The sequence below is a fragment of the Diospyros lotus genome, chromosome 12, assembly GCF_014633365.1.
Source record: "Diospyros lotus cultivar Yz01 chromosome 12, ASM1463336v1, whole genome shotgun sequence".
NCBI lineage: Eukaryota > Viridiplantae > Streptophyta > Magnoliopsida > Ericales > Ebenaceae > Diospyros > Diospyros lotus.
This window is the reverse complement of record NC_068349.1, coordinates 1112529-1123865: the sequence shown is the minus strand read 5'-3', so window position 1 is coordinate 1123865 and position 11337 is coordinate 1112529. Positions and strand designations below refer to the sequence as shown.

The 11337-nt window shown below is 32.8% G+C and overlaps 1 protein-coding gene and 1 long non-coding RNA gene across 2 annotated transcripts; both read right to left on the bottom strand.

Moving 5' to 3' along the window:
- Positions 1-1647: 1647 nt before the first annotated feature.
- LOC127787154 (UPF0481 protein At3g47200-like) lies at positions 1648-4799 on the bottom strand. Its single transcript, XM_052315056.1, has 2 exons — positions 4218-4799; positions 1648-2720 (listed from the first exon to the last, which is right to left on the bottom strand). Exons 1-2 carry the CDS (start codon positions 4758-4760, stop codon positions 1755-1757), a joined length of 1509 nt encoding a protein of 502 aa, XP_052171016.1. The 5' UTR covers positions 4761-4799; the 3' UTR covers positions 1648-1754.
- A 3768-nt stretch (positions 4800-8567) lies between these two features.
- LOC127786988 (uncharacterized) lies at positions 8568-10524 on the bottom strand. Its single transcript, XR_008020088.1, has 2 exons — positions 9367-10524; positions 8568-9157 (listed from the first exon to the last, which is right to left on the bottom strand). It is a non-coding gene; the product is annotated as an uncharacterized LOC127786988 (long non-coding RNA).
- Between the last annotated feature and the right edge of the window lie 813 nt (positions 10525-11337).

The window sequence follows — 11337 nt, the reverse complement described above, 5'->3', positions numbered from 1 at the left end:
CACAACTCACCAATACATGATCTAATTGCATTTCTGTTCTTTCCATTACATTTTTAAAGTTTGTAATTGACTCAAAAATACATGATCCAATGATATAATTGAAACAATAAAAATTTAATTTGTCACAAAAAAAAAGTATATGGATTAAATTATTCAAAAATGCATTGTCCAAAAATATAATCAAGTTAATGAAAAATTTAAGTAATCATATGAAAGAAAACGTGAAAGTGCATAAATAAAAATATGAATTTGACCCACTAGAAAGCTAGTGATGCAAACCCAATATGTTTGAAATAGCCGGTTAGCAACTTTAGCCAAATAAAACAACTTTTGAGAGAGGGGAATAAATTCAAATTATTTGAAATATTTATTTTCTTCTGCTTTGGCTGGGAGTTAGATTGGGTTGTTTCATTTTAAAAATTATTAAATAAAGTATTATATTTTTAAATTTAAGATCAAATTAATCATTATATTTAAAAAAAGATTATAAATTATTGTTTTCTTAAATTTGATATCACATTAACCATTATGGTATATGTGATCTTAATGTTTTTATCGATGTTTTAAAATCCTAAATTGAACAAAAAATCTAGATAAAACCCAAATTCAAATTTGAAGAATTTACGTAACAGAAAACAACCTTAAGACTTAAGATCCTAAATCACAACAATTGTTGTTTTGTTAACCAAGCAAAGCAGAGCGCGGCTGTTATTACTAGTGATGGCTTATTAAATCAATTACTAGTTAATTCTATGGTGACATGTGATGTGAATTAGTTTTAAAACTCTTATATAAAATATACTTAGAGAGTATTCGAATGACCATGTGTCGTCGTTGCCCTCTTCTATCACCATTAGGAGCATGGTCATCAAGATGGCCCCAGGAATATGAGTTTGGTATCACTCTTAAACCATACACTAGAGTCATATTACAAATAAGGGTTCTAGCATAAATTTTGCTTAAGACATCTTAAATCGGCCATATAAACTCTAAATTCCTTAAAGATAAACAAGCTTTCGGATCTTACTCAACTTGTTAAAGAATTAAATTGTTCCGTATGCAATATGACCAATTTACATTGTGGTAAGTGTTGAAATTAGAAAATATACATTTCAATAAGAGACGAAAATAATTATATCTAAGTGTAGGGGTGTTCAAATTCTGACATGAATTAGAAAATTGGTCCAAACCAACCGATTTGGTTTTTGTTTCACATTTTTACTAGTTTTTTATCCAATCTTGTTCGAGATCAATCCAAGAATCAATTGGTTCAAAATAATTAATATTACTTATTAATAATAAAATAATATGATATACATATAATGTATTATTATAATGTAAGGTAGTTGATTTTTGTTTAGATTTTTTAATGAAAATTTTTGTTTGAGTGATATATATAAAAAAATGTGTAAGAAAAAATTATTCATAACCGGTTAAGATTGGCCCAAATCAAACCAGTCCAGTTTTCAATTTGAGATTTTTAGAAATTTCAATCCCAATCTGGTTTAGTCCCAGGTTAACTAAAACTGAGTAAATACCTTATCTTTTAGTGCATTTAAGTCAAAAAAATGAGATACAAATGTAGATACGTATCAATTAAAAATATTAAGCTAAAAAATAGAACAGTGAAACTCCCTCGAGGTTTTATTGCACTTCCTGATTGAACAATTAATTTATGGACATATTATTTAGACAATAATTATGATATTTTTAATAATACTCACACATTAAAATTTTACAAATAACACTTCAAATTAATTTAGGATGGAGAAGATAGTTTGCACTGTAGTAAGAGAGAGGAGAAGGAAGGCTGCGATGACAGAAATAATTGCCCACGGATTTCTGAAGTAAGTTTGAGTTAGATTAGCGCGCCATTTATGCCAACGCGTGTTGCTGTAGTCAATGAGATTCGTGTACACCTTGTGAAGGTTTTCGTTCAAATCCAAGACTAAACCCTTAGACATTGTGTTGAACAAATCGGCTGCCTCCTTGTCAGTCCCAATGATGTTGTCAATAATTCCTTTCGAGCTCAAAAGTTTGATATCTAGACTATCGTCGATGATGCAGTCCATGAACGCGATGAAAGAAGTGATGTCGTTGCCAGCGGGGATGTGGCAACGCTCGAAGGCTATGAGATTCAAGAACATTGATTCAGTAGAATCAGCAACTATGAAATTGGGAAGTTTCAAGGTGCCGTTGTCGAAGGTGATGCGCAAGAGACTTTTGCTTTCGCTTTTAATGAAGCGGACACCGGCTTCGTGGAGCTCTGTGGCTGGGCGAACGACGTTGTGGCCGACTCCCCTATTCTTTCTAACTCCTTGATTTGAAGATTGGGGGGCTGCATCTCCAGGTGTGTGTTGTATGTGGACCAGGCGCTGGTAGCGGAGTTTAAGCTCGTGAAAACATTTGCACATCTTTGGGTGGAAGCCTTCTGCTTCATTTGCAGATTGGGGGGCTACATCTCCAGGTGTGTGTTGCTTATGGACCAGGCGATTGTAGTAGGAGCCAACCGTGTTCAAACAATATTTTCCCATCTTTGGGTAGTTGCCTTCTTTTTCATTTGCAGATTGGGAGGCTGCATTTTCATGTTCGTTGTGTGTGTGCAGTAGACCCTTGCGGTAGAGGTCGAGCACGTGCAAACATTTGCCCATCTCTGAGTACTTGCTAATGTCGTAATAGAGAAAAAAAAGTATGCTCTTATTCAATTCTTCAATGTCAGGCTGCACAAATAATGTGGAGCCAAGATGTGCTGTCCTAGTTAGCTATCCCCTTCTCTATCCATCCAATGTGTGTTAAGTGGGTGACTTGACTGATTTTTATTGGATGGACAGAGAAGGGGACAGCCAGCTGGGACAACAAATTTTGGCTCAATAATGTGAGGGGTAAACAAGTATGAAACCCTGGACATGAATTCAGGACATGAGGACACACGAGATATGCTCATGACATTGTGGAGAAATGTTAATTAATAAAATATTATTTTATATTTTAAAACATAACAAAGTCTCAAAAGATTTCGATAAGTATATTTTGAAGTGGTAAATATACATTTAAAATTCAAAAGTTAAAATTCTAAATGAATAACTCCAATATTTTAGTTAACAATCACATATCTAGTCGAGGTTTTAGAGAACAGAAGCATGAATAATATGAAAACCGAACGATCATGCAACCAAAACATGAAAAAATAAAATAATCATGTAATTACCAAGTCAATAAAAGTGAAGAGAAATAAATAAATAACACTGTCTTACAAGTGTCCCCTCCCATGACCTTATGAAAAATTTTAAGAAAGTATCAGAGATGTCATGTGAGTTTGTCTCATACGTGTTGTAGTGTCTGATACCAATATGTCAACCCATAGAAAGTGTATGTACTTTATAAGTAAACACAATAATATTTTATTGATAATGTTAGAAAAAATAAGAAAATCCATATAAGACAAAGTGTAAGGTTACAAAAGTTATTTTAAAAAGTCAAACTCCTCGTCAACTTATGATTTGACTTTGAATACTCAATTAGCACGAAGAACCTAAATTTCAAATAAATTGTACTTCCAAATTACTTGACGATGAATAAGGTGAAATAGCCAAAGTCATGTAGAAAATAGGCACCAAAAATATCCTCAAAGGTTAGATAAGAATAATTGTTAGAAGCATAGTTTAAGCATGAGAAAGTTTCAAAGTACTTATATGTGAAGCCTTTTTTCAAAGATAATTCTAATCAGAAAATCTCCCAATGTGATGCAATAATTAGGATTTAAGGTTGACATTGGGCAGGCATCTCAAGATCCCTCTATATCACATGTCCTAATAATTTCATAATTTCTATCCAAATTAATCTCAAACTCGCAAAAGTAGAAGAAATCAATTACATGAGCAAGGCCAACTAATTTCCCTTATGATCCTCATTATAAAGCTCAATTTGAAAGGTATAGAAAGATCTCGAAGGGTGAGCCAAATGTATGATAGTCTACATTACTCTTACATGCTTGTAAACTATCTCCCAAATTCTTTTCTGGTTGAAGTATTGGAGTGACATCTTTCTGATCAAGTCCTAGGATAATTACTTTTGTTTTGATTGTACAAAAATCTCAAGTTTAGATCAATTCATAATGTAGTTCAAATCTCATATGAAATCTTATGAATTGAATTAGTGATTGATATTTAAATCCTATTTATTTTTAAAAAAGAATGAGAAAAGCACTCAATGTATACCTCAGCATCTTGTAGAATATGTTTGAGTTTGAGCAGAAGCGACATTGGTAATTGATTCTGCAACATCAACATATCGGCCCTAATAAATGGCATGACATAGAGCTCTCCATGTTGGCTGAAGACGGGATCATTGCCGAGATAATACTTTTCCTCCTTGTAGACATCTAGTAATTCAAGTATGAAACACCCATCCAAGATCATCATGTCCACGAAATTATCATCGTTTGTTTGCCATTTAGAGTCGAGGGAATCGTACGATTCCTTCAACTCTTTAGCCATTTTCATTATGAGGTCAAAGATATCTTTTTGGGTTCGACTTGATCGATTGATGCAATTAAAGAAAGCATGCAGCTTGTGAGCCTCCATCCATGCCAGTTGAGGCTCCCCGTGGTGGTACGGCCCGAACGACACCACTCGAGGTTGGTAGGCTGTCTTGTTAATGTTTGAGATAAAGGGATGGACTTTGTAGATGGACGTTTCCGTCCTCCCCGATTGTTCGGGGTTGTAGAGCATGGGTTGCATCTCCACCACCATACTGCCCATTTCTCCGTTCGCTAGCTGTAGCTTGCAAGATTTGTCACCTTTGATTGATAAACTGTAGCATCGGACAACTATAAATACACTACAAGCTGGTTAAGTCAAGGTTAACTATAAATTAGAATATAAGTACAAATGCACCACAGATTTGTCATCCTTGATGAACTGTACCATTGTGTGTTTGATTGGAAAAAGATAAAAAAGAAAAATATTTTTTTAATTTTATAAAAAATAATTATCACCTTTGCTAGTTGCAATTTTTTTATGAAAAATTGACTAAAATATGTTTCAATGTATTGTACCATAAAATTTTTTAATAAAAAATATTAAACAATCAAATATGTAAGCATAAAAAAATTTTCATCCATATGACATTTTTAATAAAAAACAATTATAATCAAACACACCAAGTTGGTTAAGTCAAGGTCATCTTATGGTTGTTGAAGCTGCCAGCTGGTGGTTGTTGAAGCTGCCAGCTGGTACCGTGTTTATGTTTGCTGGGAGATGTTATATCCTTAAAAAAGAAAAAAAAAGAAATAGTCTGATAAGTAATCTCTATAAATTGACTTGATTTTATAATAATTCCATACAAATTTATAATAATTTTACCTAACTTCATAATAATTCTATTTAAAATTACAATATATAATTCTATTCATTACTATAAATTATTATCAATTTTGAGTAAAATTATTATGAATTTATGTGTTTCATATCAAAATTTGTAGGAGTTACTTGTGAGACTTATTTGTATACATAACATTTTCTATGTTTATTTATAAATTCATTTTTAATTTTTTTTTTTTTTAAAAGTGAATCACAGGTTATCACATATCTCACCACTAATCCAAACAGGAAACAATAAAATTTCAAAAGCTCAAATAACGCTTAGGGAAGTGTTATGCTGGATTGATTCAGAATAAAAAAAATTTGTGATATTTGTATATATATATATTAGTAGTTTATATCTTTTCTTGTATTTTTTATTTTAGTTGTGAAGTTTGAGATATGCCCTATCTTTAAGTTGTAAACGCTTATCGGTTTTTTTCCAATCAAATTCTTATTTACATAAAAAAAAATTAACTTTTGAAATTAGAAGTGCAAATATAATGTTTAAAAATACAAAGGATAACCATATTTATTGAAAAAAATAAGAAAATTAAAAAAAGTGTTTGAAAATTCAATCAAAAAAAAAAAAAGGAAAATTCAATCAAGTTTTTGAAAATGAATTTACTTCAATGATTCAAAGATAAATTAGAAATTAATTTATTTTTTATTCAAAAATAATTAAATTTCTGTTAAATTATGGACTAATTGATTTTTGTATTATTTTAAAAATAAATTGAGATTTTACTTGAGTACTCGTTAGAGTTTGTGGTTACATTTTTTTTTTTTTTTACTTTTTTCTCTATTTTGTTTTCTTAAATCATCAATTGAAAGCACTATTTTAGAAAATAAAAAATATTTTCTATGGTTAAATAAAAAAAATATTTTTTGAAAAACTTTTATGACTACAAAAATTTTATTAGAAAAGCAAACACAGCAACAGCATGGCACTATCTGTGAGTTTATAGATAAAAACTTTGTGGACACATGCTAATAACTGTAGACGAAACTTTAGCCTCCATGTTGGACTGGGTGGGGCCCACTGCTCCCGCTCCAAAATTCAAAATAATTGCTTCAACTATATCCCTTCTAAAGCTTGAATTTTTTTTATATTTAATATTTAAAAAAAAAATAGTGCAAGCCATTTAAATCAATAAGTTAAAAATAAAAATAAAAATTCTATTATAACAAAACCTAATTACAGAAATTAGCGAAATTATTATATCATTTTTTTTAGGGGGCGTTTGTTAATCAAGATATGGGACAGAAAAATCAAGATATGGGATGTATCCCAAACTTCTATAATTTTCAACATGTTTGTTAAATTTATCTGAAAATTCTTAAAAAAAACATTAATGACCTCTCATCTTGATCTTTCAAGATATACTTTTCTCTTCCCTCTCAAGATAAGCATATCTTGGTCTTTATAGATAAGAAAAAAAAGATATTTATATCCTTTAGTGCATTTTAAAAACTTTAACAAATAACTTGATAAAAATCTTGCAATACTTTCCAGTCTTATTTTGATTATTTCATATCTTAATCTAAAATATATTCCAATCTTATTTTGATATTTCTCATCTTACTCATTTTAACAAATGTGCTCTTGGTGTTGAAAATGACATTTAATTGAAAAAGATAGGGACGATTGGATTGAGGTGATGTTTGGAGCGAGGAGGAAAAGGACACGGCGGAACTGGGAGAAGAGGAGGCGGTGGGAACTGTAGCCAGTGGGCTGGGCCCAACACGTGGGTGAAGGGAACAAAACTGCAGTCCAGCCTTAAACTTTGAGGCGACTGTCGTTTCTTTGTCGTGATTCCAATTATATGGCCAGTTGGCCACACACAAACACGCCCTTTGACAAGTGGGTACTATTGATTACTATAACTGATGTCGTTTCTTTGTCGTGATTCCAATTATATCGTGATTCCAATTATATGGCCAGTTGGCCACACACAAACACGCCCTTTGACAAGTGGGTACTATTGATTACTATAACTCATGTCGTTTCTTTGTCGTGATTCCAATTATATGGCCAGTTGGCCACACACAAACACGCCCTTTGACAAGTGGGTCCTATTGATTACTATAACAATTAATAATAATAAACAAACACGGCCATCCGTTTCTCTCCACCCCCGTCATTATCCCTACCTTTCCAAATTCATTGAATGGCTCCCAGACTTCTCATTATATTGCTCTTGAGATAGTTAGTTTGATTAATACAACAATTTTGAAAATATTTTAGATAATCTTAACTTTCGATTTTACAAACTTCAAAAAAAAAAAAAAACGAATTTATTCTAATTATTATAACACTCTTCATCAATTTTAATATTTCAGCTGTATTGAGACGAAGTCTCCCAGTTTAATTAATTAATAATATTCGGTAGAAAATATAGATTAATTTTTTTCTTTAATATATATATATATATATATTTTGTCATAATAACATCATGATTGCATCCCACATGCTAGGAAGCCGCCTTCTTTTCTGCATTGGAAGCTACTTATTTTATTTTATGGGCTAATCGGGAAATGAAACAATCCGCCAATTTGTAATTTTATTAAATTTTTTAATTTTAGTAATTAAGTTTAAATTAATTAATTTAGATATAATTTTATTTAATATGTAAAATTAATTTGAAGAGAGTGTATTCATATTAACTTGACATATTAGCTGTCATATAATAACAATATTTACAAAATTTATATATATATAAATAAAATATATATAATTTTTTAAAAAAAATAAATTATATATATTTTTTATCTTTACTGGTTAAGTCACAAGCAAGTTGGTTAAGTCAAGGTTGTTGAAGCTGCCAGCTGGTACTGTGTTTATGTTTACGGGGAGATGTTATATCCTTAAAAAAAAAAAAAAATAGTCTGATAAATAATTTCTATAAATTGACTTAATTTTATAATAATTCCAAAAAAATTATAATAGTTTTTACCTAACTTCATAATTGTAACGCCCCGCTTTTTCAGGCGCATTATAAATTGGAACAATTCTAGGACAATAAAATTTTTCTTCAAACACTAAACTAAACCGCATCATTCCTCGAATCCGTCCCAGAATTCTCAAATATTTTTCTCGAGAGAGAATCATTGTACATATTGAATGCGGAAACAATGATCGAAACCTGATATCTTAATATGAATTATAAATAAATTCTTATATCTTTAATATTTCTCAAAACGTGCTGAAAATAAATTAAAACGTATATAATTAACATTTCAATATATCATGGTACATTTACTCATTTTTTGGTGTCTCGCGTCATTACACATCTTCAACCTCTGTATCATCACTGCGAATCCCGATTGGAATGTTGAATGTTCTAGGGGCGAACCCAAGTTAGATGAAGAAACATCTAAGTAAGGGTATATCATGCTATGTCTTGCGTGTATGCAATGTCTTTCATCGTAGGTGTCAACTGCACCCCTCATGTTGCCTACCATTTTAGCGACCACCTCTTTCGAAGACGGGGTGTATGGGTGCACCCTTGATAAGGCAGCGGTGCCAGTTCATACTCCCTACGACCTCATATGTGTGTGATCAATGACATCAACGTATATTTATGCGTTTCATAGTCAAGTCATGGATGCATTCTACGTGATGGATACATATCAAGGCATGTCAATATGATGAAAATATTTTCGAGAAAGTACCACTTACATTCTCAAGCTTATCGAGCTACCTCGATATTCGCGCATTGCCTCTTGCATCGCCTCGATTTGCGTGTCATCCTCAAAATTTGCACGAGTCTCTTCAAATTCAACCTTAAAGCATCCTAATTACCATAATTATTTAAATAAACATTAAAACCTATTTTTCCATAATTTATGGTATTTTCTATAATTTTTTCTCTATTTCTTCCTATTTTTACTCAATAATTTCAAATTAAATATTTCTAAAAATGTTTTCTCAAATATTTCACTACGAAAATTCATAAAATAATATTCTGAAATTTTTGAAATTTTTTTAGGAAATTTTACTCACCTTTACTTAGCATCCTCGATTTCCTCGGTATGCGTGCCATATTCTCGAAAAGCGTGCCTGGGCCGTTTTTCTCACTAAAATCTACAGGATATCACTAAAATATAGTTTCCTATCTTTTGAGATTTTCTAGGATTTTTCCCCATCATTTTCCTATTTTTCTTCTTTTTCTTTTCTTTTCTTCCTTTTTCTTTCTTTTCTTTTCTTTTTTCTTTTTCTTTTCCCTCCACTTCATCTTCTTCTTCCTCCTTCTCTCCCCTGCTTCCCGCACAACCACCTGCAACTTCTTCTTCTTCTTCTTCCTTCTTTTCCTTCTTCCTTTTCTTTTTCTTCTTCTTCTTTTTCTCTTCTTCTTCTTCTTCTTCTTTTTTTTTTCTTCTCTTTCCTGCGTGCGGCTTCAGTGCACTCGCCCAGCCACCGCTTGCAACCCCTCGCCGCCGACAACGCCTGCCTCACCGCCCTCACCGGCTGCCGACGCTTCCCGCTGGTCGAGCACCGGCCTCCGCCCTGGCTGGAAGCAACTCGCGGCTGCTGCAACCGCGGCTAGTTGCTGCTTTGGCGCACCAGGTTGCGGCCATTGCCGCACCTAGCTACTGGCCTCGCTTTGGGCTGCTTCCGACTTGCGATCGTGGCTCATTTCGGCCATCTCTGGCCGAACTCTAGGCCGTCTCCAACTCGCGCGCAGCCATCGTTGCTCAACCCGTCGACCTCCCCTGCTCGCCGCAATTCCTTTATGGCTGCCATGGCCGGCTTCGGCCAAGGCCTCTTTCTCTCCCTTGCTTCTCTCGGTCTCTCCCTCAATCTCTCATTCTTGGCCGAATGCTCTCTCAACTCCCATTTTCTTGCTGCTTTGAATTTGGCCAAATGCATCTCAATTTATAGGTGAGCTGTTGTACGAGATGCATAGATAGATATAGATATATATATATATATATTAGATCACATTAATTGCACAATCACACAAATTCGGCTGCCATATCTTCTTTCTCAAATCTCGCTGCTGCCATCTCCCAATTTTCAGCCAAAAATCTCAGCCATTAAAGCTTCACAGAAGCTGCCTCATTCACGCACATATGCACGTGCATATATATATATATATACAGCTATTTATTACACTTTAAATTAGAAAAAATTATATATTAAACTCCAATTTTATCATAATATCACTTGGGCAACTCCATAATTTCAATTATATCCTCAAACACTGGATTAAATTGCATTTTAACACTGAAAACGCAAAATTAATAACTTGAAACTTAATTAAAAGGACGATTTTGCCCCAATGTCCTTACCGGGCTATTATTTCATTCCGAAACCACTGAAGGGTTGCTCATTACACAAAACCGAATCCCCCCTAGGGTTCCGTTGATTTTTTAGGAGTCCCATACGACGATTTAGTTTTACAGCCTAAATGGTAGCTGTATTTTAGCTGTACCGAAAATCGTTCCGAATTTGATTTCTTTCGATACCATAATTCCTATCTCGATACGCTCGTCGAGATCATATAATTTTCCTTAAATAATTTCAATCTGAGGCATTCTCTGCAGTCGATTCGGTATGTATAACTACTATCAAACCAATTTTTCGATATCCTAAATTCATCGAAATCATGTGGTAATTTCATATGAACATGGGGTATTACAAATTCATTTTTATGTTTATTTATAAATTCATTTTTGATATTTTTTTTAGAATAAAAGTGAATCACAAGTGTCACATATCTCACCAATTATAACATATTTTGTATTTTATAAACCTAAATGTGACACATCACCTACTAGCTGTATTATTTTATGGAGAAATAGTCTTCATAGACCTGAGATATTGTAACATCCCACATCGATTGATAGAAAAGATCGGAACAACTTATCCTGATGGGGCTACACAAACTTCTCAAGAGTCATCTATCCTTGAACTACTCCAGCTCAATCACGCTTAATCCCAGAGTTCTTTGCTTGCATTCAGTTCAAAAGG

Coding starts and splice junctions, on each gene's coding strand:
- LOC127787154 (XM_052315056.1), bottom strand. CDS start 4,760: ATGGGCAGTATGGTGGTGGAGATGCAACCCATGCTCTACAACCCCGAA. Junction 2,721..4,217: donor ATATTCTACAAGATGCTGAG/GTATACATTGAG, acceptor TTATTTGTGCAG/CCTGACATTGAAGAATTGAA.